Source organism: Cherax quadricarinatus, chromosome 11, assembly GCF_038502225.1.
Source record: "Cherax quadricarinatus isolate ZL_2023a chromosome 11, ASM3850222v1, whole genome shotgun sequence".
In the NCBI taxonomy this organism is placed as follows: domain Eukaryota; kingdom Metazoa; phylum Arthropoda; class Malacostraca; order Decapoda; family Parastacidae; genus Cherax; species Cherax quadricarinatus.
The window spans coordinates 7789860-7810505 of record NC_091302.1 but is presented as its reverse complement, the minus strand read 5'-3'; the positions used below and the strand labels follow the sequence as shown (position 1 = coordinate 7810505).

Here is a 20646-nt window from a genome sequence, read left to right as displayed (position 1 = left end):
TCTCTCTGCTTCCTGAGCTGTATCATACCTCTTCTTAAAACTATGTATGGTTCCTGCCTCCACTACTTCACTTGCTAGGCTATTCCACTTCCTGACAACTCTATGACTGAAGAAATACTTCCTAACGTGTGTGTGTGTGTGTACTCACCTATTTGTACTCACCTATTTGTGGTTGCAGGGGTCGAGTCCTAGCTCCTGGCCCCGCCTCTTCACCGGTTGCTACTGGGCCCTCTCTCTCCCCGCTCCATGAGCTTTATCAAACCTCGTCTTAAAACTGTGTATGGTTCCTGCCTCCACTACGTCATTTTCTAGGCTATTCCACTGCCTTACAACTCTATGACTGAAGAAATACTTCCTAATATCTCTCTGACTCATTTGTGTCTTCAACTTCCAATTGTGGCCTCTTGTTTCTGTGTCCCCTCCCTGGAACATCCTGTCCTTGTCCACCTTGTCTATTCCACGCAGTATTTTATATGTCGTTATCATGTCTCCCCTGACCCTCCTGTCCTCCAGTGTCGTCAGGCCGATTTCCCTTAATCTTTCTTCATAGGACATTCCCCTTAGCTCTGGAACTAACCTTGTTGCAAACCTTTGTACTTTCTCTAGTTTCTTGACGTGCTTTATCAAGTGCGGGTTCCAAACAGGTGCTGCATACTCCAGTATGGGCCTGACATACACGGTGTACAGTGTCTTGAATGATTCCTTACTAAGGTATCGGAATGCTGTTCTCAGGTTTGCCAGGCGCCCATATGCTGCAGCAGTTATCTGATTGATGTGTGCTTCCGGAGATATGCTCGGTGTTATACTCACCCCAAGATCTTTCTCCTTGAGTGAGGTTTGCAGTCTTTGGCCACCTAGCCTATACTCTGTCTGTGGTCTTCTGTGCCCTTCCCCTATCTTCATGACTTTGCATTTGGCAGGATTAAATTCGAGAAGCCATTTGCTGGACCAGGTGTCCAGTCTGTCCAGGTCTCTTTGAAGTCCTGCCTGGTCCTCATCAGATTTAATTCTCCTCATTAACTTCACATCATCTGCAAACAGGGACACTTCTGAGTCTAACCCTTCCATCATGTCGTTCACATATACCAAAAATAGCACTGGTCCTAGGACCGACCCCTGTGGGACCCCGCTCATCACAGGTGCCCACTGTGATACATCATTACGTACCATGACTCGTTGTTGCCTCCCTGTCAGGTATTCTCTGATCCATTGCAGTGCCCTTCCTGTTATATGCGCGTGTTATATGTGTGTGTGTGTGTGTGTGTGTGTCAGACACCTACTTCTAGAATTAATCCTTCAACTTCTCCTATTGCAGGTCCCTTCGGCTTCCCACGAAGGATTGGTCATCCCTACCAGAGTAGGACTCCACCTAAGCGGAAAAAACCACGCACCTCATTCACCCGAGTCCAGGTGAGTCAGGTGAATCCAAGTGAATATCACTGTAATATGACTCTCTATAACCTGAGTCACGATCAGAGGACGGAGGATCGAGTCTCTAACACGGAATTAGCATTTAATACAGTTCCAAGTGAATGAGGGAGGCCAATGGCTATGTTCTTTCTAGGCGAGTTTTAGTGATCCATTTAGGTGAGTCCTAGTGATCCATCTAGGTGAGTTACAGTGATCCATCTAGGTGAGTTCCAGTGATGTATATATTAGCATATATACACTAAGTGGTGTATATCTCTCAGTGTATATACACTGGCAGTTAACATTAATCACTATTTTAGGTGTTAAAGTATTCTTGACTGATGTACAGGTGATATCCAGCCTTAATGACACTCGTGTAGTTAAAAGGAGGAGTGAAACCCTGTCAACTAGCCACAGAGAGATACAATCTAAAGTCACGCAAGAAGCGGTGTCAAATTGATTGTAGACAGTATTACTTTATAGACTGGTGTAGCTGTAGAATAACTTGTGGATAGATGTTGAGGCTGCAAACGTTACCCAGAGAGGTTGTGATTTAGCCACACACACACACACACACACACACACACACACACACACACACACACACACACACACACACACTCACCCAGCCTTCAACACTCGCCACTACAATCTTGCTACACATTGCAAGGCCTCCCGTGTTCCACACACTTTTACTGTGTGTGTACAACTCTCTCAGGACAAAAAAAAAAAAAAGGAAAAAAGAAGAGTGAAAGGTCACTGATGTCCATTTTTTAAAGGGGAATGACCGAGCGTATACAGGTCTTTTAATGGATCCCATAAACTGTGCGATTTCCTAAGGTGTCTCCCACTGATGTGTTTTATATGTGTTTTAACCTGCCTCCAAACATGGATCAAAGGAGAGACAGAAACCTTACGACGACGTTTCGCTCCAACTTGTATCATTAAGAAGTGTGACATGTAAATAGTCCAAGTCGGGCCGAAACGTCGTCGTAAGCTTCTCTCTCTCTTACGTACTAATTCTCTTTTTTTTTTTTAATCCAAATAAAAAATATTTGTCTGAATAAAAGGTGAATACAAAAGAGGATCGACTTTTTTAGACCAACATATCCGACACACGAACCAAGAAATAGATAAAAAAAAAAGCAAAAAAAAAAAAAAAATGAAATTGAACTTAGAGAGGAAATCAAAGAGTTTTTTCAGGGATTTTGTACTGAGATCAAGACAAAAAGAAGAAAGCTTCAATTCTTTGCAATGGAACATTTCGGCAACGTTTCGCTCCCTCATGGACTATTAGTCAAGTCCCAACTATGACGTAACAATGGTAGAGGGAGCGAAACGTCGACGTAAGGTTCTTGTAAGTGAACTGTTCCAGTCACGGTATTGTGACTTATTGTTCCACTACGGTCTACTTACGTGGATGTCGTTCCGGGGGTAAACGCCCCCGCGGCCCGGTCCTCGACCAGGCCTCCCGGTGGATCAAGGCTTGACCAACGAGGCTGTTACTAGTGGTCACACGTAATTCAACGTCCGAACCACAGCCCGGCTGGCCAGGTACTGACTTTAGGTATCTATCCAGCTCTCTCCTGAAGACAACCAGGGGTCTTGAAGACAACCAGGAGTCTTGAAGACAACCAGGAGTCTTGAATGCAACCAGGGGTCTTGAAGACAACCAGGAGTCTTGAAGACAACCAGGAGTCTTGAATGCAACCAGGGGTCTTGAAGACAACCAGGAGTCTTGAAGACAACCAGGAGTCTTGAATGCAACCAGGGGTCTTGAAGACAACCAGGAGTCTTGAATGCAACCAGGGGTCTTGAAGACAACCAGGAGTCTTGAAGACAACCAGGAGTCTTGAATGCAACCAGGGGTCTTGAAGACAACCAGGAGTCTTGAATGCAACCAGGGGTCTTGAAGACAACCAGGAGTCTTGAATGCAACCAGGGGTCTTGAAGACAACCAGGGGTCTTGAAGACAACCAGGAGTCTTGAATGCAACCAGGGGTCTTGAAGACAACCAGGAGTCTTGAATGCAACCAGGGGTCTTGAAGACAACCAGGAGTCTTGAATGCAACCAGGGGTCTTGAAGACAACCAGGAGTCTTGAAGACAACCAGGAGTCTTGAAGACAACCAGTCTTGAATGCAACCAGTCTTGAAGAATGCAACCAGGGGTCTTGAAGACAACCAGGGGTCTTGAAGACAACCAGGGGTCTTGAAGACAACCAGGGGTCTTGAAGACAACCAGGGGTCTTGAAGACAACCAGGGGTCTTGAAGACAACCAGGGGTCTTGAAGACAACCAGGGGTCTTGAAGACAACCAGGAGTCTTGAATGCAACCAGGGGTCTTGAAGACAACCAGGAGTCTTGAATGCAACCAGGAGTCTTGAAGACAACCAGGAGTCTTGAATGCAACCAGGGGTCTTGAAGACAACCAGAAGTCTTGAATGCAACCAGGGGTCTTGAAGACAACCAGGAGTCTTGAAGACAACCAGGAGTCTTGAAGACAACCAGGAGTCTTGAATGCAACCAGGGGTCTTGAAGACAACCAGGGGTCTTGAAGACAACCAGGGCTCTTGAAGACAACCAGGGGTCTTGAAGACAACCAGGGGTCTTGAAGACAACCAGGGGTCTTGAAGACAACCAGGAGTTTGAAGATAACCAGGGGTCTTGAAGACAACCAGGAGTCTTGAAGACAACCAGGAGTCTTGAAGACAACCAGAAGTCTTGACGACAACCAGGGATCTTGAAGACAACCAGGAGTCTTGAAGACAACCAGGGGTCTTGAAGACAACCAGGAGTCTTGAAGACAACCAGGAGTCTTGAAGACAACCAGAAGTCTTGACGACAACCAGAAGTCTTGACGACAACCAGGGGTCTTGAAGACAACCACGGGTCTTGAAGACAGCTAGGAGTCTTGAAGACAACCAGGGGTCTTGAAGACAGCTAGAGGTCTATTGGTAATTCCTCTTACGTATGCTGGGAGGCTGTTGAACAGTCTTGGGCCCCGGATACCTACTGTGTTTTCTCTTAGCCTACTCATGGCACCCCTACTTTTCATTGGGGGGATGTTGCATCGTCTGCCGAGTCTTTTGCTTTCGTAGGGATTGATTTCTGTGCAGATATGGGACCAGTCCCTCTAAGATTTTCCAGGAGTAGAGTATCATGTACCTTTCTCGCCTGAGTTCCAAGGAGTACAGTCAAAGAACTTCAAACGTTCCCAGTAATTAAGTTGCTTGACTGAACTTATACGAGCAGTGAAAGTTCTCTGTACACTCTCCACATCTGCAATTTCACCTGCCTTAAATGTGGCTGTTGGTGTACAGCCGTATTCCAGTTATCGACTAGTGCTATCATGGAATAATAATGCACCAATGCGTGCCTAAAGGAATAACTGGAAAACTGGGCAAATGCATTTTCAACTTTCTAACCAATAGAACACAAAGAGTAATAGTAAACACAGTTAAGTCAGAGGCTGCCACAGGGAAAAGCTCTTGTTCCACATCTGCATTCTGTCTGTCCTTCAGTGCATCCAAGACCATGTCATAGTGCTCCAGTAGTTGCAAGAGGCAGAAGCGACCTGCTCTAAACCCATGTTGCCCTGGGTTGTGCAGTTGTTGGGAATCCAAGTGGTTGGCGATCTTACTTCTTAGAACCCTTTCAAAGAATGTCATGATGTAGGACGTTAGTGCTATCAGTCTATAATTCATTGCTATTTAGTTTACTGCCACCTTGGTGGGGTGGTGCTGTATCCGTTGTTTCTAGTGACTGTGGCATGACACCCGAGTATTGTGAATTTTATTGTTCCAGACTTCTTCAGTCGAATACAGAGGAGTCAGTAGGAACAGTAGAGATGTAAGACAATGTAATCAGTCCTTCACCCTTGAAGACATAGTTATAAGATGGGTATATAGTAACTAACACCCATACCATGGGTATGTAGTGACTACCACCCACACCATGGGTATGTAGTGACTACCACCCACACCATGGGTATGTAGTGACTACCACCCACATCATGGGTATATAGTGACTACCACCCACACCATGGGTATGTAGTGACTACCACCCACAACATGGGTATATAGTGACTATCACCCGCACCATGTGTACGTAGTGACTACCACCCACACCATGGGTATGTAGTGACTACCACCCACACCATGGGTATGTAGTGACTACCACCCACATCATGGGTATGTAGTGACTACCACCCACACCATGGGTATGTAGTGACTACCACCCACACCATGGGTATGTAGTGACTACCACCCACACCATTGGTATGTAGTGACTACCACCCACACCATGGGTATGTAGTGACTACCACCCACACCATGGGTATGTAGTGACTATCACCCACACCATGGGTATGTAGTGACTACCACCCACACCATGGGTATGTAGTGACTACCACCCACACTATGGGTATGTAGTGACTACCACCCACACCATGGGTATGTAGTGACTACCACCCACACCATGGGTATGTAGTGACTATCACCCACACCATGGGTATGTAGTGACTACCACACACACCATGGGTATGTAGTGACTACCACCCACACCATGGGTATGTAGTGACTACCACCCACACCATGGGTATGTAGTGACTATCACCCACACCATGGGTATATAGTGACTACCACCTACACCATGGGTATGTAGTGACTACCACCCACACCATGGGTATGTAGTGACTACCACCCACACCATGGGTATGTAGTGACTACCACCCACACCATGGGTATGTAGTGACTATCACCCACACCATGGGTATGTAGTGACTACCACCCACACCATGGGTATGTAGTGACTATCACCCACACCATGGGTATGTAGTGACTACCACCCACACCATGGGTATGTAGTGACTATCACCCACACCATGGGGATGTGCTGACTACCACCCACACCATGGGTATGTAGTGACTATCACCCACACCATGGGTATGTAGTGACTACCACCCACACCATGGGTATGTAGTGACTACCACCCACACCATGGGTATGTAGTGACTACCACCCACACCATGGGTATGTAGTGACTACCACCCACACCATGGGGATGTAGTGACTACCACCCACACCATGGGGATGTAGTGACTACCACCCACACCATGGGGATGTGCTGACTATCACCCACACCATGGGGATGTGCTGACTACCACCCACACCATGGGGATGTGCTGACTACCACCCACACCATGGGGATGTGCTGACTACCACCCACACCATGGGGATGTGCTGACTACCACCCACACCATGGGGAGGTGCTGACTATCACCCACACCATGGGGATGTGCTGACTACCACCCACACCATGGGGAGAAGCTGACTACCACCCACACCATGGGGATGTGCTGACTACCACCCACACCATGGGGATGTGCTGACTATCACCCACACCATGGGGATGTGCTGACTATCACCCACACCATGGGGATGTGCTGACTACCACCCACACCATGGGGATGTGCTGACTACCACCCACACCATGGGGATGTGCTGACTACCACCCACACCATGGGGATGTGCTGACTACCACCCACACCATGGGGATGTGCTGACTATCACCCACACCATGGGGATGTGCTGACTACCACCCACACCATGGGGGTGTGCTGACTACCACCCACACCATGGGGAGGTGCTGACTACCACCCACACCATGGTGATGTGCTGACTACCACCCACACCATGGGGATGTGCTGACTATCACCCACACCATGGGGATGTGCTGACTATCACCCACACCATGGGGATGTGCTGACTACCACCCACACCATGGGGATGTGCTGACTACCACCCACACCATGGGGATGTGCTGACTATCACCCACACCATGGGGATGTGCTGACTACCACCCACACCATGGGGAGGTGCTGACTACCACCCACACCATGGGTATGTGCTGACTACCACCCACACCATGGGTATGTGCTGACTACCACCCACACCATGGGTATGTGCTGACTACCACCCACACCATGGGTATGTGCTGACTACCACCCACACCATGGGGATGTGCTGACTATCACCCACACCATGGGGATGTGCTGACTACCACCCACACCATGGGTATGTAGTGACTATCACCCACACCATGGGGATGTGCTGACTACCACCCACACCATGGGGATGTGCTGACTACCACCCACACCATGGGGATGTGCTGACTACCACCCACACCATGGGGATGTGCTGACTACCACCCACACCATGGGTATGTGCTGACTACCACCCACACCATGGGTATGTAGTGACTACCACCCACACCATGGGTATGTAGTGACTACCACCCACACCATGGGTATGTGCTGACTACCACCCACACCATGGGGATGTGCTGACTACCACCCACACCATGGGTATGTGCTGACTACCACCCACACCATGGGTATGTGCTGACTACCACCCACACCATGGGGATGTGCTGACTACCACCCACACCATGGGGATGTGCTGACTACCACCCACACCATGGGTATGTGCTGACTACCACCCACACCATGGGGATGTGCTGACTACCACCCACACCATGGGTATGTGCTGACTACCACCCACACCATGGGTATGTGCTGACTACCACCCACACCATGGGTATGTGCTGACTACCACCTACATCATTTCGCCAAGTATTTATTTACGACATGGTTTCGATGTCAGTTATTGTCTGTATAAGTTGAATCATGTACTTGTAGAATAAAGATTATTATTATTATTATTATTATTATTATTATTATTATTATTATTATTATTATTATTATTATCAATATTATTATTATAACTAGATGAATTTCGGTCGGTGCGCGATTTGAGGGGCCTTGAGCTAGAGTTCGCCACAGCCACGGTGGCAGGAGATTCATCTGTAAAAACTTGCATTTGTGGTCACAGTGGTGGCCTGTGCTAACCTTCCTATTGTGTATAAATATATCTAGTTGGGTGAATCTTATTGTAGCCAGCTGGCCCAGCGGTTAACGCACTGACCTAGAGTTTTACCACTCACTCACCATGGTTTAACCCCACCCGTTCCGTGGTTTGTTTCTCTTCTACATCAATTATCGCTAAACCTTGAAGGCAGAGAGGATAACCAGGTACACTCCTTTCAGAGAGCCAGGATTATAACCAGGGATAAATACTTTCAATAGGCCCGGGAGCTATAGTTCAACACCTTAATGACACACAAGCCGTAGGACAACACCCTCAAAAGATGTAGGAGCTGGAACTCAACTCAGTTAAAAACAGAAAATACTGGATGTAGTAAGTCGGTGCGTGATACAAGAGAGAGAGTATTGTCTTACGTAACTCTCAACCTTCCTGTACCTTCCTCAACACTACTCTAGTTCTCCTTCCTCCACTGACTTACTAACGGGACTTCCAGCCTCCTAACACCTCCACAAGCTAAACACCAACACCTTCGTATTTATATATATATATATATATATATATATATATATATACATATATATATATATATATATATATATATATATATATATATATATATATATATATATATATATATATATATATATATATATATATATATATATATATATATATATATATATATATATATATATATGGAGGAGCACAGGCCTACTGGCCTATGCTTATCCACATTCGGTACTTTATAAAGAAGCGTGAAGCACTAAATACAGAGACCACCTTGTTTGAGAGATTCACTGCAACAGTCACACAAAAGTACATCCAGTCGAGTTTGTGTATGTTTACCTTCAGTCTGGCTCTACCTGGACTCTACCTACCTGGACTCTACCTACCTGGACTCTACCTACCTGGACTCTACCTACCTGGACTCTACCTACCTGGACTCTACCTACCTGGACTCTACCTACCTGGACTCTACCTACCTGGACTCTACCTACCTGGACTCTACCTACCTGGACTCTACCTACCTGGACTCTACCTACCTGGACTCTACCTACCTGGAGTCTACCTACCTGGACTCTACCTACCTGGACTCTACCTACCTGGACTCTACCTACCTGGACTCTACCTACCTGGACTCTACCTACCTGGACTCTACCTACCTGGACTCTACCTACCTGGACTCTACCTACCTGGACTCTACCTACCTGGACTCTACCTACCTGGAGTCTACCTACCTGGACTCTACCTACCTGGACTCTACCTACCTGGAGTCTACCTACCTGGACTCTACTTACCTGGACTCTACCTACCTGGAGTCTACCTACCTGGAGTCTACGTGGATGTTGTTCCGGGGGTCAGCGCCCCCGCAGCCCGGTCCATGACCAGACCTCCCTAATATTATCACATACTGACTGAGACGATGTAAAATAAGTCAGAAATATAGTATAATGAGAGTATTGTCAATAAAGGATCGCATTATACTTTATCTTCCACTCTACGTGAGTATGTTGAGACACTTATGCAGCATATGGGAATCTTTATTCAGAAAACGTTTCGCCACACAGTGGCTTCATCAGTCCAATACAAAGAGGAAGGCGTAAGGAGAGGAGGAGAATGAGGTAATCAGTCCCTCAGCCTGGAGTCGATGTGTTCAGTCCATCAATCTTGTAGAATGTACAACATAGGGCCGTAGACGTGGCTTATATACTGTAGTGAGGTGAGGTGAAGCAGGTGGAGGCGGGGTCATAGTGGTACCATCCACTAGTCGAAGTAGGTCTTCGTCCAAAGGTTGAACAAGTGTTGAAGAATTCTTTGTAACAAGATCCCATGATGCTGCATAAGTGTCTCAATCTTCAACTTGTCGGTTTTCCAAACCATTCATCACACGTGAGTATCTTTATAATGGAAACGTTTCGCCAGCCAGTGGCTTCGTCAGTCCAGTACAGAGAATGGTGGAAGACCAGGTAATCAGTACCAGGCTGAGGGACTGATTGCCTCAAACTCCTCCTCACCCTCATCTCCCACCATTCTCTGCATGGGACTGAAGAAGCCACTGGCGGGCGAAACGTTTCCAGAATAAAGATACCAAAATGTTGCACAAGTCTCTCATTTATCAACTTGTGGGTTTTATAAACCACTTATTGAAAGCCACAACAGGCTCAGTAGGCCTAGTAGATATAGTTACACACTAGGCCAGTATCTATTTCCTGCTAGTATCTTTTTTTACGTTACAGATAATTTTTCGCTGCAACAACAACAACAACAACAACAACAACAACAATAATAATAGAAGTAGTAATAATAATAATAATAATAATAATAATAATAATAATAATAATAATAATAATAATAATAATAATAATAATAATAATAATAATAATGATAACCCGTACACAGGAGGATGAAACTTACGACGACGTTTCGGCTGACTTTGACCGAAACGTGTGTTACATGAACTAACTCATCTATAATGTCATTATCATCATTATCATAACGCTCCTATGATGTCATCGTCATCATTATTATCATGACTCTCCTCCTATGATGTCATCATCATTATAATGACCCTCCTCCTATGACGTCATCATCATGAGCCTCCTCCTGTGATGTCATCATCATTATAATGACCCTCCTCCTATGACGTCATCATCATGAGCCTCCTCCTGTGATGTCATCATCATGAGCCTCCTCCTATGACGTCATCATCATGACCCTCCTCCTATGACGTCATCATCATGAGCCTCCTCCTGTGATGTCATCATTATAATGACCCTCCTCCTATGACGTCATCATCATGACCCTCCTCCTATGACGTCATCATCATGAGCCTCCTCCTGTGATGTCATCATTATAATGACCCTCCTCCTATGACGTCATCATCATGACCCTCCTCCTATGACGTCATCATCATGACCCTCCTCCTATGACGTCATCATCATGAGCCTCCTCCTATGATGTCATCATTATAATGACCTTCTTTGACAGCATCATCGCAGGTTGTCATATTCATTTAGATTCATCACTATCAACTGTTTCTCATTTGCAAAACATAGAGCAAGAGAGAAAGTAATGGTCTAAGCCGGACCGAAACGTCGTGGAAAGTTTCTCTGCTCTGTGCCAGTTATTCTTGTATTGTTCCAGTCACGGTATTGTGACCTTTTTTTATTCCCTTAATAAACAGAAGCTTTTTACCAGTTTTTATTTTCCCTTTGAAACTCCATCGCTGCACAGCTAAGTTTTCTAACTTCTAAAATTTAGATATATTGTATTTTCCGGCATATAAGACGCACGAGCATGTAAGACTATGTAAGGACAGAGCATAACCTTGACCCTAACCTTGAGCATAACCTTGACCCTAACCTTGAGCATAACCTTGACCCTAACTTTGACCCTAACCTTGACCCTAACCTTGAGCATAACCTTGAGCATAACCTTGACCCTAACCTTGACCCTAACCTTGACCCTAACCTTGACCCTAACCTTGAGCATAACCTTGACCCTAACCTTGACCCTAACCTTGACCCTAACCTTGAGCATAACCTTGACCCTAACCTTGACCCTAACCTTGAGCATAACCTTGACCCTAACCTTGAGCATAACCTTGACCCTAACCTTGACCCTAACCTTGACCCTAACCTTGACCCTAACCTTGAGCATAACCTTGACCCTAACCTTGAGCATAACCTTGACCCTAACCTTGAGCATAACCTTGACCCTAACCTTGAGCATAACCTTGACCCTAACCTTGAGCATAACCTTGACCCTAACTTTGACCCTAACCTTGACCCTAACCTAGAGCATAACCTTGACCCTAACCTTGATCCTAACCTTGACCCTAACCTTGACCCTAACCTTGATCCTAACCTTGACCCTAACCTTGACCCTAACCTTGACCCTAACCTTGAGCATAACCTTGACTCTAACCTTGAGCATATAAAACGCAGGCTGATTTAACAAGACATTTTGAAGGAGGGTGCGCCTTATATACCCGAAAATGCGCTATATTGTTCGTTCTGTGTATGTTTGCTTTAGTTACGACTGTTCATGTTATACCAAGGAGTACGTGGACACATGTCGTGTTTGGTAATCACTGTTGTAACACATGTCATGTTATGTTTGGTAACCACTGCTCTACGCATGTCATATGTCTGGTAATCACTGTTCTACACATGTCATATGTTTGGTAATCACTGCTCTACACATGTCATATGTTTGGTAATCACTGCTCTACACATGTCATATGTTTGGTAATCACTGCTCTACACATGTCATATGTTTGGTAATCACTGCTCTACACATGTCATATGTTTGGTAATCACTGCTCTACACATGTCATATGTTTGGTAATCACTGCTCTACACATGTCATATGTTTGGTAATCACTCTTGTAACACATGTCATGTCATGTTCCGTAATCACTGCTCTAATAAATGTCATATCATGTTTGGTATAACATCACTGCTCTAACACATGTCATGTTTGGTATAACATCACTGCTCTAACACATGTCATATTTGGTATAACATCACTGCTCTAACACGTCATATTTGGTACATCACTGCTCTACACACGTCATATTTGGTATACATCACTGCTCTAACACGTCATATTTGGTAATCACTGCTCTACACGTGTCATATTTGGTACATCACTGCTCTAACACATGTCATATTTGGTAACATCACTGCTCTACACATGGCATATTTGGTATAATCACTGCTCTACACATGTCATATTTGGTACATCACTGCTCTACACATGTCATATTTGGTATAATCGCTGCTCTACACATGTCATATTTGGTACATCACTGCTCTAACACACGTCATATTTGGTATACATCACTGCTCTACACACGTCATATTTGGTATAACATCACTGCTCTAACACGTCATATTTGGTACATCACTGCTCTACACACGTCATATTTGGTATAACATCACTGCTCTAACACACGTCATATTTGGTATAACATCACTGCTCTAACACATGTCATGTTTGGTATAACATCACTGCTCTAACACGTCATATTTGGTATAACATCACTGCTCTAACACACGTCATATTTGGAATAACATCACTGCTCTAATACATGTCATATTTGGTATAACATCACTGCTCTAACACGTCATATTTGGTATAACATCACTGCTCTAACACGTCATATTTGGTATAACATCACTGCTCTAACACACGTCATATTTGGTATAACATCACTGCTCTAACACACGTCATATTTGGTATAACATCACTGCTCTAACACACGTCATATTTGGTATAACATCACTGCTCTAACACACGTCATATTTGGTATAACATCACTGCTCTAACACGTCATATTTGGTATAACATCACTGCTCTAACACGTCATATTTGGTATAACATCACTGCTCTAACACACGTCATATTTGGTATAACATCACTGCGTCATATTTGGTATAACATCACTGCTCTAACACACGTCATATTTGGTATAACATCACTGCTCTAACACGTCATATTTGGTATAACATCACTGCTCTAACACATGTCATATTTGGTATAACATCACTGCTCTAACACATGTCATATTTGGTATAACATCACTGCTCTAACACATGTCATATTTGGTATAACATCACTGCTCTAACACACGTCATATTTGGTATAACATCACTGCTCTAACACATGTCATGTTTGGTATAACATCACTGCTCTAACACGTCATATTTGGTATAACATCACTGCTCTAATACATGTCATATTTGGTATAACATCACTGCTCTAACACGTCATATTTGGTATAACATCACTGCTCTAATACATGTCATATTTGGTATAACATCACTGCTCTAACACGTCATATTTGGAATAACATCACTGCTCTAATACATGTCATGTTTGGTATAACATCACTGCTCTAACACGTCATATTTGGTATAACATCACTGCTCTAACACACGTCATATTTGTTATAACATCACTGCTCTAATACATGTCATATTTGGTATAACATCACTGCTCTAACACGTCATATTTGGTATAACATCACTGCTCTAACACGTCATATTTGGCCTGATTACGTCCCTCAGGTGAAAGGCTATTTTTATGAATAACTTGAGAATGACCTGCCTATCATGGGCTGGTAGGCCCTATCGCCAAGTGCTCCAGCAATCACACGTTCTTACGTTCCGAGTGAATGTTCTAGTTGTGACGTTCTCTCGTCGTCTCCCTCAGGTGAACGAGTTAGAGAAGAGGTTCAACAAGCAGAAGTACCTGGCGTCCAGTGAGAGAGCTCAACTGGCCAAGCAACTCAAAATGACGGACGCTCAGGTCAAGACCTGGTTCCAGAACCGCAGAACTAAGTGGAGGTGAGTTCAGTCTTACTTCTTTATTATTCTTACTGATCATTTCCACATCTTATTCTGTCTCACCTGCGCTGGGCAGGTTACAAACCACATTTAGATTTTAATAGATACGAAATCTCTGAATCTATCTATGAATACACTTGTTCAGGATTTTAATTCCTTTAATATTCTTGGGGAAATTTAATTTATATATATATATATATATATATATATATATATATATATATATATATATATATATATATATATATATACACATATTTATATATATTTTTATTAGGGGGACAAGAGCTGAGTTGTGTGCCATGTACTCCACCACCATTCTGTGGTGCACGTGGACGTGTACTCGTGAAGAAACGTACACTAGTGGAGAAACGTGCAGTCGTAAAAAAAAGTGCACTCGTGGAGAAATGTGCACTCGTGAAGAAACTTGCACTCGTGAAGAAACGTGCACTCGTGGAGAAACGTTGCTTGTGGTCGTGCACTCGTGGAGAAACGTTGCTTGTGGTCGTGCACTCGTGGAGGAACGTTGCTTGTGGCCGTGCACTCGTGGAGAAACGTTGCTTGTGGTCGTGCACTCGTGGAAAAACGTTGCTTGTGGCCGTGCACTCGTGGAGAAACGTTGCTTGTGGTCGTGCACTCGTGGAAAAACGTTGCTTGTGGTCGTGCGCTCGTGGAGAAACGTTGCTTGTGGTCGTGCACTCGTGGAGAAACGCGAGACAAACAATGATTCTCAGACAACAGAATCAGCTCCCCACTCCCTACCCCTCCCATTCACTCCAACTACCCCTCCTAATACCCCCATCTACCCCCTCCTCCTCCCCCCCCCCCGGATCAACCCAGCCAGATTATTCGACTTAAGGACAAAAACACAGCGCCTAGATAACTAGAGTCAATTTACCGCTAACTCCCTCCCGGGTTGATCTAATTAAGGGACGATAAAACACGGGCTTAATTGATCTAGATGGCAGTAATTACCGTCACAGTCAAATTAACCGGAAAACCTCGTTTCTCCCATCAATTATGCCGGCCCACTTTTCCGCTACTGATCTCCTAACTGCGGCTGGTTTGCGCGCGAAAAGATTACACAGTTTTCGCGGGAAAAGATTAGGAACCTTTTTGGCGGGAGAGGGTAATATCATTTTGTTTTGGTCGGCGAAGGGAATACTGACTTGGTTATATTCTTTTGATCTCCCCAAATGATGAATGCTTCGCCGGGTGAGGAAATTACAGCTCAGACCCAGAGAATATGATTATTATTTGGTCAGATAATTACATTAACACGTTTAGGAGAGGTAAGGGAGTGTCTCTCTTACCGGTATAAATGATCCCTCGTACACAAAATACAATATAATTCTCGCCAGTGGAATTTGTATACGACTGCATCTCTCTTGAACATTATTCGATGTTTGCGAAGAGAATTATATATTTATATATATTTATTAAGGGTTAAAATGCATTGTTTACCACTGGAATTTGGGTTATGATGAAGAATTTAGAGAATTTACACATATCTTTGCATCTCTACTGCTTCTGCTGGCTCTGTGCTCGACTGAAAAAGCCTACTGTGAAGGCGAAATGTTTCGGAATAGAGATACCCAAGTGTTGTACATGAGCCTTACTTATCTCTTGGTACTGTATACTGTTTTAATATTCATTTCACACTCGGATTCATCAGACACTTGGCTTCCTCTGCTGCTAAAATGTTATGTTAACTAGTGGATGATGTGAGGTGGAAGTTTGAGGTAATCAGTCCCTCAGCCTGGAAATGATGTGTTCGAACCATCAGTCTTGATTAACGACCATCATTGTTCTTCATCTCAACAGCCTTTTAAGAAGACTGATGGAGTGAATCCATCATCTCTAAGCTGAGGGACTTAGGTAGGTTAAGTTAGGTTAGGTTAACTTGACTCACGAAATCGTAATGGCACGATTGCAAATAAACCATACCACGGGCGGGGATAGAACCCGCGATCACAGAGTCTCAAAACTCCAGACCGTCGCGTTAGCCACTGGACCAGCTAGCCACAATAAGATTCGTCCAGTGGCTAGTTGGTCCAGTGGCTAACGCGACGGTCTGGAGTTTTGAGACTCTCTGATCGCGGGTATGGTAGGTTAGGTTAGATTAGGTTAGGTAGGTCAGGTTAGGTTAGGTTAGGTTAGGTAGGTAAGGTTAGGTTAGGTTAGGTTAGGTTAGGTTAGGTAGGTCAGGTTAGGTTAGGTTAGGTTAGGTAGGTCAGGTTAGGTTAGGTAGGTTAGGTTAGGTTAGGTAGGTTAGGTTAGGTTAGGTTAGGTTAGGTAGGTCAGGTTAGGTTAGGTTAGGTTAAGTTAGGTAGGTTATGTAGGTTAGGTTAGGTTAGGTTAGGTTAGGTAGGTTAGGCTAGGTTAGGTTAGGTTAGGTTAGGTAGGTCAGGTTAGGTCAGGTTAGGTTAGGTAGGTCGGGTTAGGTTAGGTTAGGTAGGTCAGGTTAGGTTAGGTTAGGCAGGTTAGGTTAGGTTAGGTTAGGTTAGATTAGGTTAGGTTAGGTTAGGTAGGATTCATCATTAAATAGGACAAGTGTTTCCTGACGCGGGCCTTAGGCATATGATGACTTTTGGTCATCTGATCGAGCCCTTCCGCTGACTACTCTCCTCAAACTCTCTCCAGACATCTTCCACCTTTCACCACACTGTTGGACAGATAAAGCCAATGGTGGGCGAAACGTCTCAATAATGAAAATACCCAAATGTTTCACAAGTGTCACATTTATCTGTCGTATTGCGAACCACTCCAAAAAAATAATGGGATCAAATTTGAGTGTAAAAAAAAAATACATAGTTTATTTTTTTTTAATTTTCTAAATCAATAAACTAAATTTTCAAAATAATTCTGGTACTGAATGGTTTACTGTGTACTACATAAAGTACACTATATGAAGTACACTATATAAGTTACGCTACAAGAGGTACACTATGGGTCATGTACCATCATGGTGGACCAAGAACACTGTTAGAGTAAACTACACACCTGACCGAGGTCAGTTTACTCCTGGTCTCACCAGCTGGCTGTGACAAACATTACACAGGGAGAATCTTGATCAAGTTACTGTACGGAGTTAACAATATATGTGTTACGTTATTAATGGAACCAGACGGATATAAACTGTTGAAATGTGTGTTGCTTGGGAAGGTGATTGATACAAGTTGTTTTATATGAACTCGCTAGAGTGCATACTGATGGACTTCTACTACTACTGCTACTACTGCTACTACTACTGCAACTACTGCTACTACTGCTGCTACTAATGCTACTACTACTGCAACTACTGCTACTACTACTGCTACTAATGCTACTACTACTGCTACTACTGCTACTACTACTGCTACTACTGCTACTACTACTGCTACTACTGCTACTACTACTGCTACTACTACTGCTACTACTGCTACTACTGCTACTACTACTGCTACTACTGCTACTACTGCTACTACTACTGCTACTACTGCTACTACTGCTACTACTACTGCTACTACTGCTACTACTACTGCTACTACTGCTACTACTGCTACTACTACTGCTACTACTGCTACTACTGCTACTACTACTGCTACTACTGCTACTACTGCTACTACTACTGCTACTACTGCTACTATTACTGCAACTACTACTACTACTACTACTACTACTACTACTACTACTATTACACACACTTAACAGACCAAGTGCCTGTCTGACAAGAGCTTCTGACAGTAACTACCATACACACACACACACACACACACACACACACACACACACACACACACACACACACACACTCACACACACACACACACACACACACACACACACACACACACACACACACACACACACACACACACACACACACACACACACACACACACACACGCACACACACACACGCACACACACACACACACACACACACACACACACACACAGCGGAGAAGAAAGTGATTACATAGCGGGAACACTTCACTCTGGAGGTCCCAAGGTGGTAATAGCAATGATGTATAACCCACCACAGAACAGCAGGAGGCCAAGGCAAGAGTACGACGAGAGCAATAGAGCGATGGTTGACACACTGGCTAGAGTGGCCAGAAGAGCTCATGCATGCAGGGCAAAGCTCCTGATCATGGGTGACTTTAACCACAAGGAGATCGATTGGGAGAACTTGGACCCACATGGGGGCCAAGATACATGGAGGGCTAAGATGATGGAGGTGGTACTGGAAAACTTCATGTGCCAACACGTAAGGGACACTACAAGAGAGAGAGGAGAGGATGAACCAGCAAGGCTTGACTTAGTATTCACCTTGAGTAGTGCAGATATCGAGGACATCACATATGAAAGACCCCTTGGGGCCAGTGACCATGTGGTTTTAAGCTTCGAATACACAGTAGAGCTACAAGTGGAGGGAGAAGCAGGAAGGCCAGGACGAATGAAGCCAAACTACAAGAAAGGGGACTACACAGGAATGAGGAACTACCTGAACGGGGTTCAGTGGGACAGAGAACTGGCAGGGAAGCCAGTTAATGAGATGATGGAATAAGTAGCAACAAAATGCAAGGAGGCTGAGGAGAGGTTTGTACCCAAGGGTAACAGGAATAATGAAAAAGCCAGGATGAGCCCATGGTTTACCCAAAGGTGCAGGGAGGCAAAAACCAAGTGTGCTAGGGAATGGAAGAAATATAGAAGGCAAAGGACCCAGGAGAATAAGGAGAACAGTCGTAGAGCCAGAAACGAATATGCACAGATAAGAAGGGAGGCCCAAAGACAATATGAAAATGACATAGCAGCGAAAGCCAAATCTGACCCGAAACTGTTGTACAGCCACATCAGGAGGAAAACAACAGTCAAGGACCAGGTAATCAGGCTAAGGAAGGAAGGAGGAGAGACAACAAGAAATGACCGTGAAGTATGTGAAGAACTCAACAAGAGATTCAAAGAAGTGTTCACAGAGGAGACAGAAGGGACTCCAGAAAGACGGAGAGGTGGGGCACACCACCAAGTGCTGGACACAGTGCACACAACCGAGGAAGAAGTGAAGAGGCTTCTGAGTGAGCTAGATACCTCAAAGGCAATGGGGCCAGATAACATCTCCCCATGGGTATTGAGAGAGGGAGCAGAGGCGCTATGTGTACCCCTAACAACAATATTCAATACATCTATCGAAACAGGGAGATTGCCTGAGGCATGGAAGACAGCAAATGTAGTCCCAATCTTTAAAAAAGGAGACAGACATGAAGCATTAAACTACAGACCAGTGTCACTGACATGTATAGTATGCAAAATCATGGAGAAGATTATCAGGAGAAGAGTGGTGGAACACCTAGAAAGGAACGATCTCATCAACAGCAGCCAACATGGTTTCAGGGACGGGAAATCCTGTGTCACAAACCTACTGGAGTTCTATGACATGGTGACAGCAGTAAGACAAGAGAGAGAGGGGTGGGTGGATTGCATTTTCTTGGACTGCAAGAAGGCGTTTGACACAGTTCCACACAAGAGATTGGTGCAAAAACTGGAGGACCAAGCAGGGATAACAGGGAAGGCACTACAATGGATCAGGGAATACTTGTCAGGAAGACAGCAGCGAGTCATGGTACGTGGCGAGGTGTCAGAGTGGACACCTGTGACCAGCGGGGTCCCGCAGGGGTCAGTCCTAGGACCAGTGCTGTTTCTGGTATTTGTGAACGACATGACGGAAGGAATAGACTCTGAGGTGTCCCTGTTTGCAGATGACGTGAAGTTGATGAGAAGAATTCACTCGATCGAAGACCAGGCAGAACTACAAAGGGATCTGGACAGGCTGCAGACCTGGTCCAGCAATTGGCTCCTGGAGTTCAATCCCACCAAGTGCAAAGTCAAGAAGATTGGGGAAGGGCAAAGAAGGCCGCAGACGGAGTACAGTCTAGGGGGTCAGAGACTACAAACCTCACTCAAGGAAAAAGATCTTGGGGTGAGTATAACACCAGGCACATCTCCTGAAGCGCA

The 20646-nt window shown here is 44.7% G+C and overlaps 1 protein-coding gene across 2 annotated transcripts in view; it reads left to right on the top strand.

Moving 5' to 3' along the window:
- The window catches only part of LOC128687505 (T-cell leukemia homeobox protein 2-like), a 258367-nt gene that overhangs the window by 108139 nt on the left and 129582 nt on the right, over nt 1-20646 (top strand). For both annotated transcript variants that reach the window (XM_070083947.1, XM_070083946.1), the window contains exons 2-3: nt 1316-1410; nt 14516-14649. In XM_070083947.1, coding sequence (XP_069940048.1) covers nt 1316-1410; nt 14516-14649 — 229 coding nt within the window. The remainder of the gene's footprint in view (nt 1-1315; nt 1411-14515; nt 14650-20646) is intronic.